At 31.5% G+C, this 26,577-nt stretch overlaps 1 protein-coding gene across 1 annotated transcript; it reads right to left on the bottom strand.

The window, feature by feature from the left end:
• LOC134690994 (uncharacterized) lies at positions 1-26,415 on the bottom strand. Its single transcript, XM_063551175.1, has 5 exons — positions 25,820-26,415; positions 18,027-18,218; positions 16,357-16,489; positions 13,509-13,682; positions 1-6,850 (listed from the first exon to the last, which is right to left on the bottom strand). The coding sequence occupies exons 1-5, from the start codon at positions 26,305-26,307 to the stop codon at positions 6,647-6,649; spliced, it is 1,191 nt and encodes a 396-aa protein (XP_063407245.1). The 5' UTR covers positions 26,308-26,415; the 3' UTR covers positions 1-6,646.
• Positions 26,416-26,577: the final 162 nt, after the last annotated feature.

The raw sequence follows: 26,577 nt of genomic DNA, 5'->3' as shown, positions 1-26,577 counted from the left end.
TTGTTAACATAAATTTATTTGACAAAATAAGTCATATATAAATGTCCAATTATATACATATAATAAAAGGATAAATCTACAGCAAAATAATAAATGAACCAGATAATCAAGTCTACACAAATATTTAGGTAAAAGAACAAATATATACATGCATTGTACATCAAATAGTTGATTATTGTAAAATTAAAATACTGACACATGAGGTATAAGCAATATAAAGGTAAACATAAAAATATATTTCAGAAAACAATGATTAATATGAAAAATATTTGTTAATTTTAACAATAAACTAGAGGCTCTAAAGAGCCTGTGTCGCTCACCTTGGTCTATGTGAATATTAAACAAAGGAAGCAGATTGAAAATTGACTACAAAGGTCAATAACTCCTACAGGGGTCAATTGACCATTTCGTTCATGTTGACTTATTTGTAGATCTTACTTTGCTGAACATTATTGCTGTTTACAGTTTACCTATATCTATAATAATATTCAATATAATAACCAAAAACAGCAAAATTTCCTTAAAATTACCAATTCAGGGGCCGCAACCCAAAAAACAGTTTGTCCAATTCATCTGAAAATTTCAGGGCAGATAGATCTTGACCTGATTAACAATTTTACTTCATGTCAGATTTTCTCTAAATTATTTGGTTTTTGAGTTATAAGCCAAAAACTGCATTTTACCCCTATGTTCTATTTTTAGCCGTGGCGGCCATCTTGGTTTGATGGCCAGGTCACGCCACACATTTTTTAAACAAGAAACCCCAAAGATGATTGTGGCCAAGTTTGGATCAATTTGGCACAGCAGTTTCAGAGAAGAAGATTTAAGTAAAAGATATATAAAATTTACGAAAAAATGGTTAAAAATTGACTTTAAAGGGCAATAACTCCTAAAGAGGTCAACTGACCATTTTGGTCATGTTGACTTATTTGTAAATCTGACCTTGCTGAACATTATTGCTGTTTACAGTTTACCTATATCTATAATAATATTCAATATAATAACAAAAAACAGCAAAATTTCCTTCAAATTACCAATTCAGGGGCCGCAACCCCAAAACAGGTTGTCCAATTCATCTGAAAATTTCAGGGCAGATAGATCTTCACCTGATTAACAATTTTACCCAATGTCAAATTTGCTCTAAATGCTTTGGTTTTTGAGTTATAAGCCAAAAACTGCATTTTACCCCTATGTTCTATTTATAGCCATGGCGGTCATCTTGGTTAGTTGGCGGGGTCACCGGACACAATTTTTAAACTAGATACCCCAATGATGATTGTGGCCAAGTTTCAAATAATTTGGCCCAGCAGTTTCAGAGGAGAAGATTTTTCTAAAAGATTACTAAGATTTACGAAAAATGGTTAAAAATTGACTATAAAGGGCAATAACTCCTAAAGTGGTCAACTGATCATTTTGGTCATGTTGACTTATTTGTAGATCTTACTTTGCTGAACATTATTGCCTTTTACAGTTTATCTCTATCTGAAATAATATTCAAGATAATAACCAAAAACAACAAAATTTCCTTAAAATTACCAATTCAGGGGCAGCAACCTAACAACAGAATGTCAGATTCATCTGAAAATGTCGGGGCAGATAGATCTTCACCTGATTAACAATATTACCCCATGTCAGATTTGCCCTAAATGCTTTGGTTTTTGAGTTATAAGCCAAAAACTGCATTTTACCCCTATGTTCTATTTATAGCCATGGCGGCCATCTTGGTTAGTTGGCGGGGTCACCGGACACAATTTTTAAACTAGATACCCCAATGATGATTGTGGCCAAGTTTGGTTAAATTTGGCCCTGTAGTTTCAGAGGAGAAGATTTTTGTAAAAGTTAACGACGGACGACGACGGACGACGACGACGGACGCAAAGTGATGAGAAAAGCTCACTTGGCCCTTCGGGCCAGGTGAGCTAAAAATCAGATAATGTTCAAATGAAAAAATATGTAGAACCTTTCCTTCAATTTTAAAATAATTTATGCATATAAACTGTTTCTTAAAATAGGAATTCTATAATTATTAAAAATTTCACAAATTTTGCCCAAGCAACTGTTAATCAACTTAATATAATAATTTTGGATCCTGATTTGAACCAACTTAATTGAAAACTGGGCCCATAATAAAAAATCTACGTACATGTTTAGATTCAGCATTTCAAACAAGCCCAAGAATTCAATTTTTGTTAAAATCAAACTTAGTTTAAATTTGGACCCTTTAAACTTTAATGTAGACCAATTTGAAAACGGGACCAAAAATTAAGAATCTACATACACAGTTAGATTTGGCATATCATACAACCCCAAATTTTCATTTTTTTGATGAAATCAAACAAAGTTAAATTTTGGACCCCGATTTAGACCAACTTGAAAACTGGGCCAATAATAAAAAATCTAAGTACATTTTTAGATTCAGCATATCAAAGAACCCCAAGGATTCAATTTTTGTTAAGTTCAATTTTTGATGAAATCAAACAAAGTTCAATTTTGGACCCTTTAGGCCCCTTATTCCTAAACTCCCAAAATCGAACCAAACCTTCCTTTTATGGTCATAAACCTTGTGTTTAAATTTCATAGATTTCTATTTATTTATACTAAAGTTATGGTGCGAAAACCAAGAATAATGCTTATTTGGGCCCCTTATTCCTAAACTGTTGGGACCTCAACTTCCAAAATCAATTCCAACCTTCCTTTTGTGGTCATAAACCTTGTGTTAAAATTTCATAGATTTCTATTCACTTTTACTAAAGTTAACGTGCGAAAACTAAAAGTATTCGGACAACGACGACGCAGATGACGAAGCCAACGTGATACTAATATACGACCAAATTTTCAATTTTTGCGGTCTTATAATAAAATGCTAATTATCACTGGTATAAGTTTCATAACATTTGGTAAAGGCAAACTTGAGTTTAAGAACTTTTTGTAATGGACAAATAAATATATAAATATTGATTACAATGTATATAACAAAGTTTGAACAAGTTCATATGTTTTGACAAAAATCATTTTAAATTCATAGTTTACATGGTTAATGTAACCTAAATCGATTTATTTACAATTCATTTTAACCTGTGTAGCTAACATTGGTCTATTAGCATATTCAACAATTGAAACTGTTCATCATTGCAGATGACATATATAATTCATGACAAAATTCAATGTTGATTGCCAACTGTGGCAGTGGCACAATTTTAAAACAAGATTCCAAAACTATGATTGTGACAAAGTTTCAGGAGATTCTGCTGCAGCCAAATGATAAGATAATGAAAAACTCAATTGACCCTGTAGGTCATGTGAGCTAAAGATATACAAAAATGTGTCTACAGGACAAGATTTCACACTAAGACTGTCCTTTTTCAGGTACAATGAAACAAACTTTGGCATAAAATTTAGAAGGATTGCACCATAAGGAACATGTGACGACAACTTTATTCTAAACTAACTTGACCAAAACCTTAAACCTGACCCAGGAAAGACAGACAAACAAATGGACCAACAGACTTGAAAACATAATGACCCTCTAAGATTGTAGGCAGGTCATGATCATATACACTTGATATTATTTCTTAACCACAAATGAAAACTACATGGACCACTGGTCTTTATAATGATACTGATCCAATAAAAAAATTAGAAATTCTTTCATGCATTGATAATTGCATTTGTAGATCTAGAAAAAATTCAGTTAAATATATATATATGATTTCACGATTATTTCATACAAAGCTATATATATGACATTAATAAACTAGAGGCTCTCCAGAGCCTGTGTCGCTCACCTCTTACTTGGGCTTTTGAAATCATATAAAAACAGATAAAATCATAACAGATACTTAAATAATGATTGAGGCCAAATTGGTTTAATATTACATTCCATTCTGTGGTTCTCTAAAAGAAGACATTTGTATGCACTTCTCCTAGCTATAGGGTGCTATATTAAACTAAGTCCCCTGCTAGTGGCCATCTTGGATGATAGATCGACTACAAAGTAACAACACTTGGCCAGCACATCATAAGAAACATTCATGCTATGTTTGGATTCATTCCATTCAGTGGTTCTCTATAAGAAGACATTTGTATGTATTTCCCATAGGGTCCTATGTTAAACTAAGTCCCTCACTGGTGGCTATCTTGGATGATGGATCGGCTACAAAGAAACAACACTTGGTGAGCATGTCATAAGACACTTTCATGCTATGTTTGGTTTCTTTTCATCTAGTGGTTCTCTAAAAGAAGACATTTGTATGTATTTCCTATAGGGTCCTATGTTAAACTAAGTCCCACACTGGTGGCCATCTTGGATGATGGATTGGCTACAAAGTAACAATACTTGGTCAACACCTCATAAGGAACATTCATGTGTGGTTCAATTCCATTCAGTGGTTCTCTAGAAGAATTTCAAAATGTAAAAAATTAACGACGACTACAACAGAAGTCGGAAGCCAGGTGATGAGAATAGCTCACTTGGCCTCACAGGCCAGGTGAGCTAATAAAATGTAAATTTTGACATAGTGTGTTCAAACTTAATGGAATTTTTTCAGGAACACTATCAACATCAAAATAAATATCTTAATCCACAGTATTTATATACAATGGCTATATGAAATATAAACAACTTAAGGGTGTAGAGATTGGGAACAGGAAATATCACCTATAACTGTTTTGGATGACACTTGTTTTTTTAATCAGGTTTTGAAATACTTTCACATAGCAATTAAGCACAATGGGCATGAAAAATTAAAGAATTTGATTGTTTTTATGCGGCAACATTATAAAGCATAACATGAAAGCTGAAATATGTTTAAAAATTATATATACTGTGAAAGTACTTTAATTCATGGGGTACCAATTTTCACGGTTTTCGTTGATGATTGTTTTCTACAAATTTAAGTGTCCATCGAAATAAAACAACCATTGTGCGAATCAAGACATGGAAAGATCCCCATGAAGGTTGGACTTCTGATATGATCTAGAAAATATATTGAATAACCTTGAATCTAAAAATACTTTAATAGCAGTCACAGAACTACAACTGCATGCAGGATTTTACCAATTTAATCTTTAATAACCTAAACTGTACAACTTTTGATCTTTTAATTCTCATAAAAATATTTTTTTTCCGATGAAAGTCAGATTTCCATTATTGATATGCTCGTATGATAAAGTGTTCATTTTAAATCCTCAAAGTTCTCGTACATATGGGAAATAATAATTTCATGCTGGGCTTTATTTTGATAAGAATTATTTGACAATTCAAGATACGTTTATAGCATTTGTTAATGATACTGATTTCTGGTTATGGCCTAATTACACTTTATCTTGTGTTAATTAGTGTTATCACTATGATTTACACAGCGTTTCTAAAGGCTTTAATTTTTCAATTTCTTTTTTTTAGAAAACTAAAACCCCGAATTTAAAAACCCAAGAACATGTTAATATTTCTCAAACCACGAAAATTGATACCCATGAAATTAAAGTACTTTCACAGTATTATACTTTAAGGCTTCAAAAATATGTGCCAATGAGGCTAGAAAAGATTATTGACATTACTTTATAAGCAGATCAAATCTTGGAAGGCTGGGAAAAAATTTAATTGAAAAAAAAAATGAATACAACAATGAAAGTCTATATATATAAACTGTATGTTATTTGTTTTTAAATTTTAAATATGTACAGCAATATGATTGGTGTCATTAAGCAAGAGGAATGTGTGGATTATACTACGGCCTACATCCTTAGTATTAAAAAAAAAAAAAGGAGAATGTGTCTATGGGTCACAGATGATGCCGTACTTGCATATCATTAAAAATGGGAATACCTAGGTAAAAGTAAACGCCACCCAAATTCCAGTATGATATGTATTTTAAAGTAAAAAGCATTGTGTAACTAATTTATAATATTTGGTTGAGGGAAACTAAAGTAAGAGAATGGAAAACAAATTTTGAGAGATACATACTGATGAACGTACGGACATGGGTTACACTGAATGCGTCTCCCACTGTGGCAGGGGCATTTATCATTTATCAAATAAACAAAACCTGACTATTTTTCCTTATCCCACTACATTTGTAACCCTAATATGCACACCACACAACCTTACAAAAAGTAAAAAACCAGATTCTAACCAGATCCAGTTTTTGTTCACTGGATAAAATGTCAATTAACCAGTTGCTTCACTTTTTTTTACCACAGATATAGTGTTGGCTTTATTCAAAACTACCTCTACCCTTTTTTATTGGAAAAATATGCTCAATTTTCATTCATTTGGAAAATTTAGAATAAACCATGAATTTGACTGAAACTTCAATTTACAGACCCCTTTCAAGAGTCAAACCCTGCTTTGAAATAACACCCCTTTTTGTCAGTGATGATACATAAATAGACCCTCAAATCTGCACATATACTCATTTTAGGCATGAAAAATGTATAAATGAGTGTCTTTCAGTTTATATTCGTGCACAATTACTACTGAAACTGCACCGTTTGGGAAAGAAGTTGTCTTTTTGGGAATAATTTTACGCCATTTTTTTTTTCAAATTGGGATTCTTCTCTGGGGGAAAAAGCCTTTATTCTGCACTAATTTAAGGCAAACAATATCACTGTACCAGAACCATGATATTTCTATCATAACCTTAAGATCTTAAACACAAAAGTATTCATTAAAATCTTGTATCTGTAAACACCCCAACCAGAATAAAAAATCAACTAACTCATTTCTAGACTCCATTTTCATTATATCAAACGATTTTGTGTAGTATATTGTTGACCTATGACTGTCTGTTATGTTGTTTGCCATCAATGCCTCATAATGGTTGAACTCTGTGTCCATGTACAGAAAAATTATCTAAAATAATAAAATATGAGGAAATTATAACATACATGTATATATATATGCAAAATTGCTTAAATATAACCCTAATTAACATGTATCCAGTCATTATATTATGTAATAATTAAACAAAAGGCTTCTAAATCAATATTGCCCACCTATAATTTTTGTGTAGTTGAATATTTTTGCTGTTTGATTCCTAATAATGTGTTTTTAATATGCCATTCAAAGTCCTGTCTACTATCTATCATAGTTTCTGCCAAAATCTTAAGATTTTGAATAAAATCAGTAATTCTATAAGGAACCTTAATTTATACAAGATATCATAAGGATGATTCAATCCAATGTTAGATGAAGCTGGTTAAGAAGTTTTAGAGGAGAAGATCTTTACAAAGATGATGACAGAACACCAGTGAATGCTGAGTAATGGAGCGATTAAGCTCTGATTGATTTTTTTTGTTGTAAAATTCATCTATCAAGCTCATTCTTTTTTGTTTTCTTGATGCCTTATTTAAAGTTCCTCTCTATGTATATGTTACACTCTCAAACATGTCCCCTCCCCTACCCCCCCCCCCAAAAAAAAAAATAATCAAAGAGCTGAATAGCTCTGAGGGGAAAGACGGCCCTTGTTTCTATTTAATTATTTTTTTTGGAAAAGGGGGGGGGGGGTATCTTTTGATAGTCTTCATATAAAGAATGAAAAAAAGAACAGATAGAACATGTAGAAAGGTTGACGATATTATCCTTCACTGGTTATTTAAATCATTCTCCGAGATGGTGCACTAATTACACATTGGTATTTGTTAAATTTAAACATAATAATGTTTGCTGTAGATGATTCAAACATCAACATGCAATACTTTAATTTGTAGGTGAACAACTTTCATTTGAAGTAAACAAAAGATCGTGGGGATACATGATATATCCCTGCTTCTGCGTAGTGTGGCATTCCAAGAATGACGTCACTATAAAATACAATGTAGGTTAGATATATTTAGAATATCTCGTCATACTGATTTTTCCGGATTGTAAAAGAAACATAAACGGTTTAAAGGAGAGCTCAAGATACGATAATTTCGTGAGAAACAGAAGGGAAATGTGTAAAAAGGTGTTTAAAGTCAAACTATTCATTTCTGGGTCTCCTTCTCTTCAATCTTAGTAAGATTTCTTGAGGGGTTTTCCACATTATAACCAGGTGCTCCGCAGGGCGCAGCTTTATACGACCGCAGAGGTCGAACCCTGAACAGTTGGAGCAAGTATGGACAAAACATTCAAGCGTGATACAGCTCTGAATTTGGATTGTGATCAAATTTTTGACATTACATGTTTTTTTTTTACACAAAACAAATGTCATGATTTTACAAATCAATTAAAGATTTCTTCTTCAAACTTTTTAAATCTAAAATAAATAGTTGACACACCATAGGTTTCTGACACAGAATGAATGTGATCTAATGAACTTAAAAGTTTTTTTTTTGCCTTTGAGCAATTCACTATGCTGTTGAATATTAATCCTCTCAAAAAAATGTTTGAAGAAATTTTTTTTTTTATTTATGAAATCTGAAATGAGAAAAATTTAAACCCCCCCCCCCCCCTTTTTTTTCACATCCCCGCTTCCCTTTTTCCAAAACTGATATTAATTCAAATTTCTAATGGAGTTTGCAACAATAACTACTCTTTTAAATACATCATAAAATATTAAAATGTAAAATAAAGTGTTTGTTATCACTGAATGGTAAAGATTGGTTGGTAGTAAAAGTGAATATACATTGTTTATTGGATAAAACAATAAAAAAAACTTCATCAGCAACATTTTATATTGGCAAATTTCCAATGAAGTTATTTACATAAAGTTATTGGCAAATAAAAATAGAAAATGACATCATAGTCATGTCTGGCAAATGTCCAACATACATTATCTAAAAACATTTTAGATAAGATAAGGAAAAAAGCTTCATCAGCAACATTTTATATTGGCAAATTTCCAATGAAGTTATTTACATAAAGTTATTGGCAAATAAAAATAGAAAATGACATCATAGTCATGTCTGGCAAATTTCCAACATATATTATCAACTATTATTCTATACAAAGAAAGATAACTCCAATTGAAAATTAATTGCTATTGCACAATATTGTGCAATTAGATATTTCTTGCTATTGTGCAATACTGTGCAATTGAAAATTTTTTGCTATTGCACAATACTTGATATGGAATCCTGATTTGGACCAACTTGAAAACTGGGCCCATAATCAAAAATCAAAGTACATATTTAGATAAAGCATATCAAATAAGCCCAAGAATTTAATTTTTTTTTACATCAAACTTAAGTTTAATTTTGGACCCTTTGGACCTTAATGTAGACCAATTTGAAAACTGGACCAAAAATTAAGAATCTACATACACAGTTAGATTTGGCATATCAAAGAACCCCAATTATTCAATTTTTAATGAAAACAAACAAAGTTTAATTTTGGACCCCAATTTGGACTAACTTGAAAACTAGGCCAATAATTAAAAATCTAAGTACATTTTTAGATTCAGCATATCAAAGAACCCCAAGGATTTAATTTTTGTTAAAATCAAACTAAGTTTAATTTTAGACCCTTTGGACCTTAATGTAGACCAATTTGAAAACGGGACCAAAAATTAAGAATCTACATACATAGTTAGATTCGGCATATCAAAGAACCCCAATTATTCAATTTTTGATGAAATCACACAAAGTTCAATTTTGGACCCTTTGGGCCCCTTATTCTGTTGGGACCAAAACTCCCAAAATCAATACCAACCTTCCTTATATGGTCATAAACCTTGTGTTTAAATTTCATAGATTTCTATTTACTTATACTAACGTTATGGTGCGAAAACCAAGAAAAATGCTTATTTGGGTCCCTTTTTGGCCCCTAATTCCTAAACTGTTGGGACCTAAACTCCCAAAATCAATACCAACCTTCCTTTTGTAGTCATTAACATTGTGTTTAAATTTCATTGATTTCTATTTACTTAAACTAAAGTTATTGTGCGAAAACCAAGAATAATGCTTATTTGGGCCCTTTTTTGGCCCCTAATTCCTAAACTGTTGAAACCAAAACTCCCAAAATCAATCCCAACCGTTCTTTTGTGGTCATAAACCTTGTGTCAAAATTTCATAGATTTCTATTAACTTAAACTAAAGTTATAGTGCGAAAACCAAGAAAATGCTTATTTGGGCCCTTTTTGGCCCCTAATTCCTAAAATGTTGGGACCAAAACTCCCAAAATCAATACCAACCTTCCTTTTGTGGTCATAAACCTTGTGTTAAAATTTCATAGATTTCCATTCACTTTTACTAAAGTTAGAGTGCGAAAACTAAAAGTATTCGGACGACGACGACGACGACGCCGACGCCAACGTGATAGCAATATACGACGAAAAATTTTTCAAATTTTGCGGTCGTATAAAAACGAAATGAATGATGTGAGGGAATGTCACTATGGTCAACCCCATAGGGGATTGACGGCTTGAAGCCGTCTTCCCCAAAAAATGTGTCAAATACTCTCAAATGATTGTATCTCTCAAACTTGTCATTAACTTCCCAATTTACCCAAACACTCTGATAATTGTTATTTGTCAAAACTTGTAGACTTAAGTTAGGACACAAAAAATTCAAGCTTGATACTGTTTGAATTTGGATAGTGTTAATATTTTTTCGACATATTATAGGTTTCGGACACTAAATTAAATTTTAATTTTGGACTCTTCAAACCTTAATATGAAATAATTTGAAAATTGAGCCCGAAATAAAAATTTTAAATGCACAATTAGATTTTAGCTTATTAAACAGCCGCAATAATTCAGTCCTAGATGAAATCAAACAAAGTTTTATTTTGGACCCTTGGAACCTCATTCAAATAGCAATATAAGACAATAACCCCAAAAATCAAAGACTTTAAATTAATCCAATTGCAATTGGTTAAAAGATTTGTATACATTTTCAATAGGTTTCCTGTGTTGTTTTTGCACATGCAATATTGTGCTATTGCACATGTTGCACAATTAACAAATTGTATAAAATTTTCTTTAACCCTTTCACCGATTGCTGCCCAGACAGAAGCTACTCTGAGACGATGGCTTCCCTGGCTACTATTACTCATGTGGGAGATCTTCATAATAAATGTCAATAAAAACTTGTTTGTAGTTATTTGTGTATTTATTTCATTCACTAACACCATGTTCACAGTTTTGTTAATGTTTTGATAATTTTTTCTTCATAAAATGTTCAAATGTTCAAAGGAGTATGTTCGATAAGATCCTAAAATGGCCCCCTTTTATAGCGTAAATTTCAAATTCGGATTTATCGACCAATAACACGATAAATTATAGCTAACACATTGACTAGCTAGGATATAAACCATTTTGTTGAAAATTTTACGTTTCTGCGTTTCATTATGACGTCACAAGTTGTACTCATATTGATTTTCACGAAAAAATCAATGAAAATGGGTAAATTTCTATAGATTGTTGGACAGGAAACATAGAGTGCATACGTCGACAACAAAGATCTTTTAAAATAATGTCTGTGAAGACATTTCACATGTCTTATTTGAATCTTAAGCTTGTCCACGCCTGCGCTCTATGTTTCTTGGTCCTTTATTTGGTTGGAATCTAGCTGATTTTGTCAAATTTCACCAAAATCCCTTATCTTGACCTTTTTTGGATGTAAAATTCAACGTGCTGGAATTAAACTTTGACAAAAACAGTTCTGTTTAACTTTCTAACATGTCTTTAAGGCAACTTAAAACATTTATTGTCTTGTAACTATGAACTTTATAATTGGGGCCAAATATGGCCCTTACCGAACTTACTCCTTTTCAGCATTTTTTAGGTGAAATTATTAAAATTTCGCTCTTTGACCCCAAATCGTAATTTTTTAACCCAAAACGACAAAATTTTGAAAAATTTTATGAGGCTGTACAAATTCCTCACACTGAACGATGTCCATTCCAAGTGTTTTGTACATAAAACGACATTTTATGTCAAAAAAGTATACTAGTTTGGCTTCAATTCTTTCATATTCTTTCAAAAAAAATGTTCCCTCATTTCAAATTCTCGTAAATTCCGTAAATTTCCTCTGATTTTGACACGATTTTCAACAAACGGAAGCGCCATGTTTACACTTTCATCCGGGTATTCATCAAAGAAAGATAACTCATGTTTGCACTGTTTTAAGGTAGCACAATACAAAGATTTTTTTCACTCCCAATCAGATAACTTTAAACTGATGTAATTCATTTCATCCTTCTTTATATTTTATAAATGAGGTACCAAAAGAAAGAAGAAAGATTAATCTTTCAAATTGTGATAATTTCATTATGACATAATTATTATATATATCAATTGTTATGTAATTAGTTGCTATATTGTGATATCCACACTTGAATGAATTTAGCTTCTTTGTTCTTCATAGCATCCCAAAATATTTTATAGATTGTTGTACAACACAGCTTGACCTCCAAAACTGTGTCTCAGATTTCCAAAAACATCAATAGAACAAATTTTATACCCAATTGAATTTAGTGATCTCTTATGAATTGATGTTGCAAACTTCATTGAAGATTTATGAGAGAATGAAATACAATAAGAAAAATCTGAGACACAGTTTGGGAGGTCAAATGGTGTTGTGCAAGAATCTATAAAATATTTTGGGATGCTATGAATAACAAAGAAGCTAAATTCATTCAAGTATGGACATCACAATATAGCAACTAATTACATAACAATTAATTATGTAATAATATGTCATAATGAAATTATCACAATTTGAAAGATTAATCATTCTTCTTTCTTTTGGTACCTCATTTATAAAATTTAAAGAAGGATGAGTGGAATTACATCAGTTTAAAGATGTCTGATTGGGGATGAAAAATCTTTGTATTGTGCTACCTTAAGCGGGAAGTATAAAAGAGGTATTCTGATCCCGGTAAAACGGGACTCATCGTCAGCTGTCTGAAGCGTGAATCCCGGTAAATTGGGACTCATCTGCGAAAGGGTTAAAGGGCAATAACTCCTTAAGGGGTCAATTGACAATTTTGATCATATTAACTTTTATGTAGATCTTAATTGGCTGAACATTTTTACTGCTACAGTTTATCTTTATCAATAATAAAATCAAGATATTAATCAATTAACAGCTGTACCATTTGATAAGCCCATGGCTTTTTCAATAAAGTTCAATAACTTCTAAATGTTGTATCAGAAATTTATAAAAAAAAATAAAGGGAGGTTATCTTAATAGAAATAAATCAGTCATCAAAGTTTAATGACAACTGTTCTATGCAAATTTATGATATTGTCCAAAACCTTGAAAATCACCCCGCTTTTATGAATAAAATCTTATAACTTGGAAATGTAAAATCTAAAATTTATAAAAATCAAAAGGGAGCTCACAACAAAAGATATCAACCATTTACCAAATTTTCATAAATATGTCTGAAAACTAGAAAATACCCTTTTTTTTGTAATGAATAAAACTCCATAAATTGGAAATATACCGGAAGTCGAAAATTTATAACATAAAAAAAAGAGCTTATGTCAATAGATATAAACAATTCACCAAAGTTTCTAGTACCTAATGCCACTATTAGCAGATTTTGAACTTCTTACAAACCAGCTTAAAACATATTAACTTACCTCTGTCCCCATGCAAACAATACCTAGACTCTTAGGAACAAACACAGAGTGCCAACATTCTGATAAAAGCTGTGATCCAATCTGTCCAAGTACCTGCTTTTTTAAATGTTTTTCTATCCAAGGGGTTTTGGCGTCATCATTATCATCTTGCATCTTTAATGCATCTTTTTTCACCTATTAACACACAAACAAACAAAAATTATATTAGGCACAAAACTGGGGAAGGGCCCAGTAGAACCTCACCCTTCCCCAGTTTCTTAGCCTCATACAAAAAAGTAGCTGATTTCTCAGTTGCCAACCCTACTAAAACTAGTTATGCCATAAATTTGAATTGATTTTGCTACACAATGGTGTATGACACGACTACCATTGATGTTGTCGGCATCATTTATAGCATATTTTTTTTCTGAGACAAGTGTCTGTCGACATTGACCTAATATTGTATATTACTTGCTCTGTTTTGTCATCTGGACAGAAATAATAATTTTTCGTCTTCTCACTGTCAGTCAGCATGGTCAGGAGTACTACTTGTACAAGTAATTTTTCTTTACTTGGAGAAGTTAAGGCCACACCAATTTCATTCCTTGTTCGATGGACCCGCCCGCACCTATTTTTTCAAACAGAATTTTTTTATTTTTTTTATATTCCCGCTTCCCGCATCCGGAAATGTAATCGTGTCCATTTCCAGCACCGTTTGTTTTTGTAAATATTATAAACAGATATTTGCACTTGTTTTTATAATCACAATCTAACATATATTTATAACGATTTTAAACATATAAGCACCCAAGTACACTGTGTCAATGTCTGTGATAATATTTGATTCAGCATGAACCCCATTTATCCCAAATGGGAGTGCTCCGATATTAATAGAAAACAGAGGAAAATACATGTACAGAACAAAACATTGGTTTCCTTCCCCCTTACTTAGATTCCCTATCAAAATATGTTCGTTGTTAGAAATAAACTTCAAAGAACTTTGGAAAGAAATGCCTTCAACTGCAATATGCTGGCGATACAAAACTATCCATACCCCCTGCATGTTTGTGCACCTGTCCTGATTGACTCAGGGGCCTGTCGTTCAGCAGTTAGATATCGTTCGTTGATGTTCATAAATATTATTTGGTATTTTCCCGTTTGTATATATATAAATTAGATCGTTGGTTTTCCTGTTCGAATTGTGTACACTTATAATTTTGGGGTCCCTTATAGCTTGCTGTTTGGTCTGGGTCAAGGCTCTGCCGTACGTACTATGACCTGTATTTGCTATTATCCCTTTATTTATTGGTATTCCTAAATGAAAGATTTTGTACACACAGATGATCAAGTACACGATAATGACAAAATTATTTTCATTTACCTGTGTAGGATATGACTTTTCACAAAAGTGATGATTTTCTGTAAATTGTTTAATATTTCACAGTGGTATCTTACTTTGAATTTGTTTAAACATGTTTATTTACTTTTGACCTTAATTATTTATCATTTATAAATTTATTAACTATGAATTAGCATTCAGTTATCGAAGATCAAATTTATTCGTTCATTGTGTTTTAATTTGCATAACTTTGAGTTAAGCCTTCCAATTCAGTCAGAGCTCAGACATAAACAAGCCGATTTTTGTTTTTGACTTAAATAAGTCGAAACATGTATTTATTATAAAAATGTAGTTTCAATTTTAGACTTATCTAAGTCAGAAAATGACAGACTTGTTTAGGTCTATTTATGTTGGTGAAAAAACTTAATGTTACTTTGTGGCCAAACTACACCACCTATGACAGCAAAAACCTGTATGAGAGTTCACAAGGACTTGAGCTATCTATATTTAATTATCTAATTGAACATCCTTACTAAACACAGATGTTTTACCTCATTAAGTGTGATTCCAGGTGGTTGCATTGTAAGGTTAATTAACATTATCTCCGATTTTTTAGACTCTCATTCATATTTTTCTATAGAAGACAAAGCATTGGCTTTCAATGTTGTCATTATTTGATTTAGATGCATGACCTCCTTATAAGTATGCGTGGGTCTTGAAGTTAACCAATTTTGATCACTCATCGACTTGTAGGAGTCGATATTTGCAACTTTTTGATTCTGGTCAATTATTTCTTGTTAAACAATATTGGACTTATTCAAGTCGTATTTTGTCTTACATTAAAGGGAGACAAATCCTAAAACTTACAAATTTAGACCTCAAAGAGTCAAAAGCAGATTCAGACTTATTTATGTCTGAGCTCTGACTGTGTCATGCAATTGATCAATTGATATTTTATAGTGTGTTTTTCTATGTTGTGATGTTATACTATTGTTTCAGAAAAGGGAGAGGGTGTCGGTACCATTAACATTAACAATGTTTGCACCTGTCCTGAAGTCATGAATCTGATGAACAGTAGTTGTTGTCTGTTTATGTAGTTTCTCGTTTCTCGTTTTTATATCGATTAGACTGTTGGTTTTCCCGTTTGAATGGTTTTACATTACTAATTTTTGGGGCCCTTTATAGCTTGCTGTTGCTTGACCTTTAATGGTTTACTTTTATAAATTGTTATCTGGATGGAGAGTTGTTTCATTGGCACTCATACCACATCTTCCTATATCTATTAAACTTACTAGATAAACCTAAGGGTTATTTAGCCAAGTTTGGTTTTATTTGGCCCAGTAATTACAGAGGTGAGGATTTTTGTAAAATTTAATGAACAAAGACAGACACCAAGTGATGAGAATTGTTCATTTACCTATTTTGGCCCAGGTGAGCTAAAAATATATGCTTCAAATCATAACAGGACATGAATCATACACATGATAGAACCACTATTTTATTGAGAGTAAATTGCACTCTTCTCCTCACCTCAGCCAGCATTAACAACAAACAGGATCTTCCTTCTTCGGATTTATGTATATGTTGATAAAATCTTACATCAGGAATACATCCAACAGACTTATTCCTTATCTTTATAGAAATCTTTCGGTTATCTCCAATGCTTAAAAAAAAATATGTATATACTATATAGACATGATAGAAGGGAGTTCTAATGTCCCAAAAAATGCAGATATTTCATGTTAAAAATTTATTATAACTTTTTATAAATTTCTTTAAAAATGTTAACTTGAAACCACTTACCATGCTTGCGTAGCAAAGGGACGTAACTCTTTAAAATAAATTGATCTGCACTCATTTTTTAAATTGCCTGAGATATTTACAGATATAAACCTTGAAAACACATGTATAAAAATCAAGCTAAAATAACAAATTTGGGAATGCTGACAAGCGAGGACTCATAAACAAACACCTGGTATTTCCATGTCCCAATGCACATACAACAGAACCAGTTTCAAGTGAGGTAGAAAAACAACAAAATTTATCATAAACTAAACTAGAGGCTCCCACGTGCACACAAGTCAAGGGCCTGTGTCACTCACCTGTATCTAATGTGTTTTTGAAAATCATAACTACTAGTATTTGATAGCCTCATAATGATTGAGGCCATATTTGGTTTAACTTGGCCCAGTAGTTAAACTAAAAGCAGGTCATCCCATTTTAGTCTTACAATAGTTACTGATGAAGACTCCTTATCATTATATTTATCTAAATTAGTTTTCAAGTTTTGACCATTTGATTTTTTTCCTTCAAAATCTTCCCTAAGACTTCTTTAATAAACCCATATGATCTATTTTTAGCCATGTCAGCCATCAGATACATTTTTCAATCAAGACACCACATTTGAAATTGTAGCAAAGATTTTTGAAAATTACAATTTTTGTCATATTGAAATCTTACTTTGCAAAATAGTCAAAATATGGGTACAGCAGTCATCATATTACAATTTTAAAAGGAATAATTTAACAGAACACAAAAACATCTATCTACAAACACATTCATTGATTAGTGTGTCTGCATCAGAAAATTTTATACGTCACATAGATTTGTCGTTCAATGTACATACAAACAATTTTAAAATTTACACAAGGCAATGTTAGCATACAGGGTTAAATAATAAAAAGTATGTAAGAATTTATGTCAGAAATAGACAGAGATTTAAAATAGTCCAAAAGTTCAAAGTGAGAGGGTTAGCGCTATAAAATCCACCATTTTCTACATCTGAAAAGGCCTGTATCAAGCAGAGGCGGATTTAGGGGGGCCATGAGGCTCGGGCCCCCTCCTTTTTGGGAAAAAATTTGGTTGCTTATATAGGGAATCACTGAAGCGTGAACAGAGCGGCCCCCCTTAGAAAGTCAGTGGGCCCCCACTTATAAAAATTCCTGGATCCGCCACTGCCAAGTCAGGAATATGACAGTTCTTGTCCATATTTTTTGATGCGTTTTGTTATTTGATTTTGCCATGTGATTATGGACTTTGGAATTGATTTTCCTCTAAGTTCAGTATTTTTGTGATTTTACTTTTTAAATCATCTCAAAATGACCAAATATGTGTGGAAAAATTTAGGGATCCTTGCTGACAACAGATGTAAAGTCTTGCCAATTAAGGCTATGGGTTGTTCAATACTACATGTTACCTACTCTGGCTGTAGGAAAAAGATTTCTGTAAACTTCATGAACAAACTGGTGAAAACACTTTCCCTTAAAATAACTTCGTCAATTTTATCTCTAATTGGTTCAGGTGGTACTTCCAATGGTAAACCTAACTTTTCTAGGACTTTCTTTATCTCAGCAAGAAATCTCGATGTATTCTTAGACCAATCCAAAAACATTCTGAAAAAAAATATAAATAACACACTGTGAATAATAAAACTATACATATATATACAATTTTGCTGTAATACATATATCATGTATATTGGGAAACTGTAACACATCAGAGAAAATACAATTTTGACTGATTTTGAATTACAAATGTGTACATAGTTTGAAAACTAGAACATGGACCTCACTTTTAAATATGAGACAAAAATGTGAGATTAAGCTAGATTTTGAATGAAGATTACTTATACCAATTTTTTTGAACAAATGCACAAATATTTTTGTTTCAATTAGATAAATAATCAATGAACAGTAAAAAAAAATTAGTTTTTCTAAGGGTCAATAAGCTTATAGCTATGGAAGAATAAAGTACAAGTTTTAAGTTATTTGTGGTAACGAAATCCCTAACTTAATAATTTACTGTCAAAATTTCATCGATTTCTATTCACTTTTACTAAAGTTAGTGCGAAATCTAAAAGTATTCAGACGATGACGCCGCTGCCAAAGCCAACGTGATAGCAATATACGACGAAAAATTAAAATTTTTGCGGTCGTATAAAAAGTATTAAAAGCTTTTGGTCATTCTTACAATGACAGTTTTGTATTTTACTTAAATTCTTAAATTTTGATCCATAATTAATAAGATATTTCCTAAAAAAAAACTCATGAAAATCCTACTTTTTGGTGGGTAAAAACTTGACCTAAGGATCAGTATACAATTGTTTGAATATTTAGTTTAGTTTAAACATATTTATTTGTTTAAACAGAGAGATTTTAAAATATTTACTTGTTAATGCATATATTCATTTTACAATTAAAGGAAAGGAAATATTATTAGTTACATAGTGTGCTAGTGACCTAATACGGTATATATGGGGTCAGTAAATTCCTGACCCCATATATACCGTATTACGTCACTAGCACTGTAAATAAACAATCAGAGTGACTATGTAACGAATTTATCTTACCGACTATCTTAACGTGTACAATTCAGACTAGTGACCTATCAAAATGAGCAAGTCTTCCAGTTAGCATTAACATGATTAAGAAACTACTTCCTTTGATCCTACAAAAACAGATGCAAACAATGACAACTTGTTAGATTTAAATGTGTTTTATGAATTTATTTCACTTTATCGTCACTTTCTTGTCTGTTGAAACCTTTAAGATTTTTTCTCAGTACAGTTTTGTTTTTCTAAAGGGACGTAACAGAAATAAGCCCCGCCTCCTTGTTACCTTATATGGATTATAAAGGGACGTAACTCCACTACTAACCGTGTATGAAATAAGCCTCGCCTCCCAACTAACCTAATATTAAATATACACAGTTTCCACAAGGACGCTTTAAACCAATCATATTCCTAGAAATGTATAGGAGGTAAGATAAAGCTCATTAACCTAGATGAATTAAGATTTATTGAATTATAATCATTATATTTTTTGACATCATGCAGTCGTTAAGTCAGGAACTTCCTATCCTGTTTAAGTACCAAGCCACTTTGATATATTTTGTTTTATTTTATCCCTATGTCTGTGACTTTCGATCTGTCCAACATTGTCAGATTTTTTTTTATGAAAATATTTAAAACCATTTAACATGTTTAAGAAATGTTTATTTGTTTTTATGAAAGAGCATTCCTCAAATATATGTGGAAGTAATTTGCTGTTCTGAAAAAAACAAACCCCAACTATATGTGATTTTAATTACTGTCATCACAAATTATATTGGATTGATCAACTTATTTATGGCTTATTTCACACCTTTTGTTTGTTACCTTATAAGTATACATGTACAAAATGTACTAATAGTTAAAAACTTTGACGAACTATAATTCATTTCATTAACCATGTTAACAATAGCGATATTTATTTAAAACAACAATCAGTTTTTCATATGAATGTAAAATAAAGGAAAATATTTAATAAATACCTGAATGAAGTTATGATAACAGTATTAACTTTTTTATAATTTCAATTTTTTAATAGAATCTATTCTTTCAGTTCTTTCAGTGACAGACATGACTGACACTTTTCTACAATGTATTCTTCCAGTTCTTTTAAGGGCATACGATACAGTTACAGGGGAGGTAATGACATTGCTAACGTAAAATGTCATTTTCGCGACGTCAAACTATGACATATCGGGAAAAGATACATTTTTCGACTATTTTTTATCATTCAAACTGATTTAATTTGAAAACGAGTGCATGGACCCCTATTTTTTAAAAAGACATTTTGTTTCATTTTGCAAGGAGATTATGTGGACCAAATTTTATAAAACTGTAAATAGAGGATTTTTTTAAATTTTCATAAATATACAGCAAAAAAGTACGATGTTTTCTAAATGCATGACCATTTGATAAATATGAGTTATTTCTGAATAAAAAATGCATAATTTTTTAGGATACTTTTAAAATACAAAAATTACAAATTATCTAACAAAAAACAATTTGTGTTTATCTTTTAAAACAAAAAAGTTAAGGTTTTCTTTCAAAGGGGAATATACGACCATAAATCCGAATTCTGAGCAAATATGGACCATAATTTGCTATTGGGCTCGTTTCCTATAACGATAGAAAAGTGATAAAAATGTGTAATACTGTAAGAAAAGTTGTAACTACATCTAAAGATGCCTTTATTTTTATCAACATCATGAACATACAAGTGTATGCTACTCTTCCCTAGAAAAAAAATTGAAATTAACAAATTTCAAAGATTATACGACAGTATTTTTGTGTCGTATCTCCCGTTACTTTTCGCTTCCGAAGTGCATAACGCTGACTGATTTATAGATTATCGTCACCGGCAAATTCGTAACTTTTGCTTTCAAATAATAAAGAACATCGACCAATAAGAATAGTCAGAAGAAAATGCCGAGAACTATAAGTATTTCTGTAGCAGGTGTAAGAACACTAGCGTTACTTTGGTTTCCAATTTCGTAACGCAAATTTTAGATGATGTAATCTGCTTTGTTGTAATAGAATTCTTTATAACAATATGCAAATATGAACTCTCGCGAGATGTTCAAACAGGTAAATCAGAGATGATTTACATTCTAGTTTTGTTCTTCGTAATAATTAAGTTAGAAAATGACGTTATCGTTATGCGTTACATTTTAAACGAAACAGAAGTCCAGTTATTTCCTTTTTTTTTATTAAAATTGTTTTTGTCGTTAAGTTCTAATCATTTCCGGTCATACGTGAAACATGTGACTAACATGTGATCACGCCCTTACAGCCGGATGTATGAAATACTAGGTCTAAACATTGTTTTTGTTTCCAACGGGATGTTAGCAAACATAATCTGTAGACTTGTTTCGTCTTGTTTAAAAAAGGAAAATACAATTTTCAAAGAGATTGCACCGGGGGTCTATTGTTTTTCTTATGTGCATAATGTTACATACAATCTTGTGTGAAAATAAATGCCCAATGACTTGACAAAATCAATTTCAGATTTGACAGACGTTATGACACACTTTGTTTCCTGATAACGATGTAAAGGGTCCTTGGAAAATTCAATCGACATTACGTCTCTTATCATTGTGCCGATGCTCGTTGGATTGATTTTGCTTCAGCAATAAATATTACTGGATATTTTAGGTGAATTAAGATAATTTAATAAAAAATACATGTTAATATACCGTTACACTTGGAATGTACAAAGTTGGTACATTGTATCTTTGTCACAATTTTTAATTATTTTTTTTTATTCATGTTCTGCAAACACTTTTCAGAAACGCAATAAACTTGTCAAAGGAGAAGTAAACTTTTACCATGCATGACTTGAAAGGAAGTACTTTATTGATTTTAGGCCACTAAAGTAGGTTAAAATGTGGAAACCATGTACATGTAGATGGTGTACAGGTCACAAATATCACATGGTGCCTATTTTAAAGATTTTAATTCCAAGTTAAAAGTTTTTTTCTTTACTGGATTTAAAGAATTTTACATTGCCAATGATTTGGAATAAATTGTATATAACTGGAATTTCAAAACCAAATATAATTTTACATTTTTTTGGCTAAAACATCAAGATACAAAGATTATGGTATCCTGTATCAATGAAGAAAATATGGAAATTTCTGAATAAATTGTACTAATTGTTTTCAAAACAAGCACATATTTAGGAGTTTTATAATACTGTTACATTTAAGATGGATTTTAAGAAAAAGTATACTGTTCAGACTATTTTAAGCAGATTTTGCAATAAAATAAAACTAAAAAAATGCTTTCGGTTTCTTATGGTTTCCTGTCGCGTTTAAAAAAAACTTTAATTAAACATTGAAAATAAATTTTAAATATTAACATGAAGCAAGTAACACTAGTAATGGTGTTCATTTATGTCTTTTGAAATATATTGTACAAAATAAAGAAAATAAAGATTGGTTTCCTGTCATGTAAACGGTGAATCAAAATGTATTATTTTTTTCTTGAAAAACTCAATTGTTCCATTAATACTATTCTAACACCAACACAACCCACAGAATAAAAGTTAAAGTTTTAGAACTTATAAAAAAGGATACAAAAAGAAACCAAAGGCCGAATACCAAATTATGGTCCATATACAAAATTTCGACCTCATTTAACTCAAAAAGTAGCACATGAAGGTATATTTTTTATTACATATTTGATTTAAGCAGGCAAAAACTAGCCTATATGGAACTTTTCATCAAACTGTAAATACAGGATCAAAACTGTATTGTATGCCCTTAATACTTTTGTTTTCTTAAGTTGTGTATCTTTAGAATGTCCTCCATATTGTTTTAAACAAGGATTTGTATAGTATTAAACAAGGAATTTGCATACCAGACATACAAATCAAATTTTTGAAATGAAATTGCACTTTATTGAATAAAAACAAGTAATACATTGTATCTTTAATTAATATTCTTTAATATTATTAAAAGTAGTATATAATAACACCATAAAAAGTAGCAAAACACTGTAAAAAATATTTTTTTCTGGATATATCAGTTTGTTTTGGGGATATCAAGTTTAAAAAACATTTTTTCTTGTATTTCTCTGGAAATCGTGGGTAACGGAATAATTTTGCCATGTCAGACGTATGTTTATGGGTCATGATTTCATTGGACTAAAACCCCATGTTGAAACCCCTGTGGTTATTTTAATGTGTATTATTCTCTTATCCGGCTGACGTAGCAGCTACTTAGATACAGCATCCGGGCATCACTGTAGGTGACGCTTTTCCATCGATACGCTGATCACCCTATATATCCCAGGGGTACTTGATATAATAGAACCTGTTAATTATTAGCAATAAACATTTCTTATCAGGTGACAAGGGGTGTGAAAAAGATAAAAAAAAATCTTTTATCTTTGTCAATTGTCAATCTGAATTAACTATTTTATTTCTGATTAATATTTTTTACTAGATCTACATTGAAGTTCTATGTCAGAATGAAGCATGATGAAGTTGATGCACATGTATATTTTTATATTTATCGAAAATTGAGTTAATCTGATTAAATTTACTTCATACCCTAGGACTATTACTCTAACCATATTATGTCCCAGATTAAAACAAACTTTATATATTGAGTATTATACATGTTATATGTCATTTTAAAAATATTTCGAAAATTTGGTTTCAAAGTCTGGGTAGTCTGGGTACAAGGCAAGCCGTTTTTACAATTGCTTGTATATATTTATTGTACATTTAGAGTTAACCTTTAAAAACATATACTTGTTAAGGTGTCAAATTTTGACTGGTAGATTAATTTGATACAGAAATTTTGGAATACAAGAATCGATCTCACGTACATGCACACACTGACTGAAATAGAACTCACTGCATTTTACATACGCTAAAAGTAAGATACTCGTTTTACGAGAGGTATCTAGCTTCTATACAGATCAAAATGCACCAGTACTACTTATGTGCCACAATTATGAGTTTAGGTGCACAAAAAATTGCAAAATCAACATGTACAATCATTTCTCAAACTGCAGGAACTATGAAATCGGGATGATCTCACGTGTTCGATTTCCGACACTATCACCAAGTATTGAAGTTATAGAAAGGGCTTAAACTTATAACAGTACTGGTATGATTGCCAATTTGAAAACTATCCACTAGAGACCAAATTACATATAAGTTAACAACTATAGGCCATCCTACGGCCTTTAACAATGAGAAAAATCCATAACGCATAGTTGGGCATAAAAGGCACCAAAATGAAAAATGTAAAAAAATCAAAAGAGAAAACTAACGAACTTTTTTAAGAACAAAATAAGAAACGCAAAAAAAATATGATATTCAGCAACAACCACTGAATACAGGCTTTTCCTTTGGACCAGACACACACAAAGTGTGGCAGGGATAAACATTTTTTTCTGGCGTCATTAAGTCTATTTACCTCCTGAACATGACTGTCATGAAGTGTTGAAGTAAGTACATTGTTCTGGAATATTGTTGAAAGGCATATATTGTCAATTCACGGATTTGGCTATACTTTTTGGAACTTTTGGATTATAGCTCTTCATCTTTTATTTAAGCTTTGGATTTTACATATTTTGGCCACGAGCATCACTGAAGAGACATGTATTGTCGAAATATGCATCTGGTGCAGAAAAATTGGTACCGTGAATGTTATTATTAATATGTACTATATAAAACTTTTTTTTTTTAACATGCGTTTTTTTTTTTTTTTTTATTGATGTCCTAAAATCACCTCAATCAATGAATATTCATACACCTTGAGTAATGTCTTCGTTCGCTTTTCTGAATTAACAAATTAACATCAACATTTTATTGTTAATTGATTCGTTTAGGACAAATTCTAGTAGTCTTAATTATCACTGTTATCCTTAACTTCGCACGTATATACCTTTTAATAACCCGTGAGTATGACCAGATGACCAGGTTAATTTATCTTTCTCAACGTTTCTTTGATGTTGACATTTTTATTACCTTACTTAATTTGCACATGACCTCGATTAGGGAAAATTAAACAAGGCATAAGATCACTCACGGTTTTGTTTTCACTGCATATTTTTGTCAAACAGGAATATTCACAAAACTAGATCAAATATATCCCATCTAGCTGATATTCTATTTTTTTTTTTAGATTTTTTTATTCTCAGATTTCTCACACTGTAATATTTAGTCCTTCGTTTCTACTACAGTAGAAAGGGAAAAAAATGAAATAATAAGAATGATTTTAATTTATTTTCCTGCAGATTATAATAAAATTACAATGTATATACAAGAGAGTAATTAAAGATTGACAATTTGTACATGTTGTAGCTGCATTTTTTGTGTTATTAAACGATTAATAATTATTTCAACTTTTCAAGTTAAGCGGATTTTTACAACCTACATCACAACAAGGCTTGACAATATCTACACGAAAAAAACATACACATTCATTCACTAGAAACTTTATTAAAAGTTGTCAATCCGGCCTGTTCTCTTAAAACGATAAGCATGCTAACAATGTTTCACCGCCTTATCAACGGAAATCAGCGTTACTAAGAAAGGGAGAAAACTGATTTTAAAAATGCCCGTATGTTCGGATAACAGAATGGGCTGAATATGTGTATTGGGAGGGAACAGACCTGCTACCAGGCATATATATGGAACAAACAACCTACCTTTTACCAAGTTTGTCAGCCATCAGACCAGACTCATCAGTCTCACCATTCAGAATTTCTTCGGAAAATTCCATTAAATGTTTTTTTGCCTCCTGGAGGTCTTTGATCGCTTCTCTTTCAAATACTTTAAGTTCATTTTGAAATTTTGGGGCTAATGTTACTTTCTTATTCCAATCAACATCCTCCAGGGAAAAAGTTACATGCTCTTTTGTAAACTTGCAAAGTGACTCTATACACGTCGGTATTTCTCCAGTTTTACTTCTAAGATTCCTACGACTTTTTCTGTCATTTTGTGGAAATATTACCAGTGCAAGTTTAAGCTTTTCTTTTAACTCCAACACAGTAATCGGATTATCTGCAAAAAATAGACCAATATCCATTAATTCTTCTGTTCTGAAGTCAGATGATTTTAGTCGTTTGCTTTCTGGGGATGACAGTTTGCTGCCGTACTGAGACTCTTCTGATGATGACGCTTTTCTTTTATCCATCTTGCATGTATGTATTTATGTATTTGGCGTGTCTGCTCGGCATGGAGTGCGTATGAGGTTTCAGAGGACTGGTTCCCTGTCATTTAATCATTGCCAATGCCAATGAGGAGAAAGGTAACAGAGTAATAGATAAATATTAAAACAAAGAACAATGTCGGATTTTTTTATTTTTTTTTACGGTTAGAATCTAAGTAAAATATGATCAGTAGATTGAGGGAGGATAGGACCTTTATCGGGACTCCGGGATCAGGGGTTTTTAAGCTCGGGATT

This window comes from Mytilus trossulus, chromosome 11, assembly GCF_036588685.1.
Source record: "Mytilus trossulus isolate FHL-02 chromosome 11, PNRI_Mtr1.1.1.hap1, whole genome shotgun sequence".
In the NCBI taxonomy this organism is placed as follows: domain Eukaryota; kingdom Metazoa; phylum Mollusca; class Bivalvia; order Mytilida; family Mytilidae; genus Mytilus; species Mytilus trossulus.
Note: the sequence above shows the minus strand (reverse complement) of the source record. Positions and strands in the feature narration are given on the sequence as shown.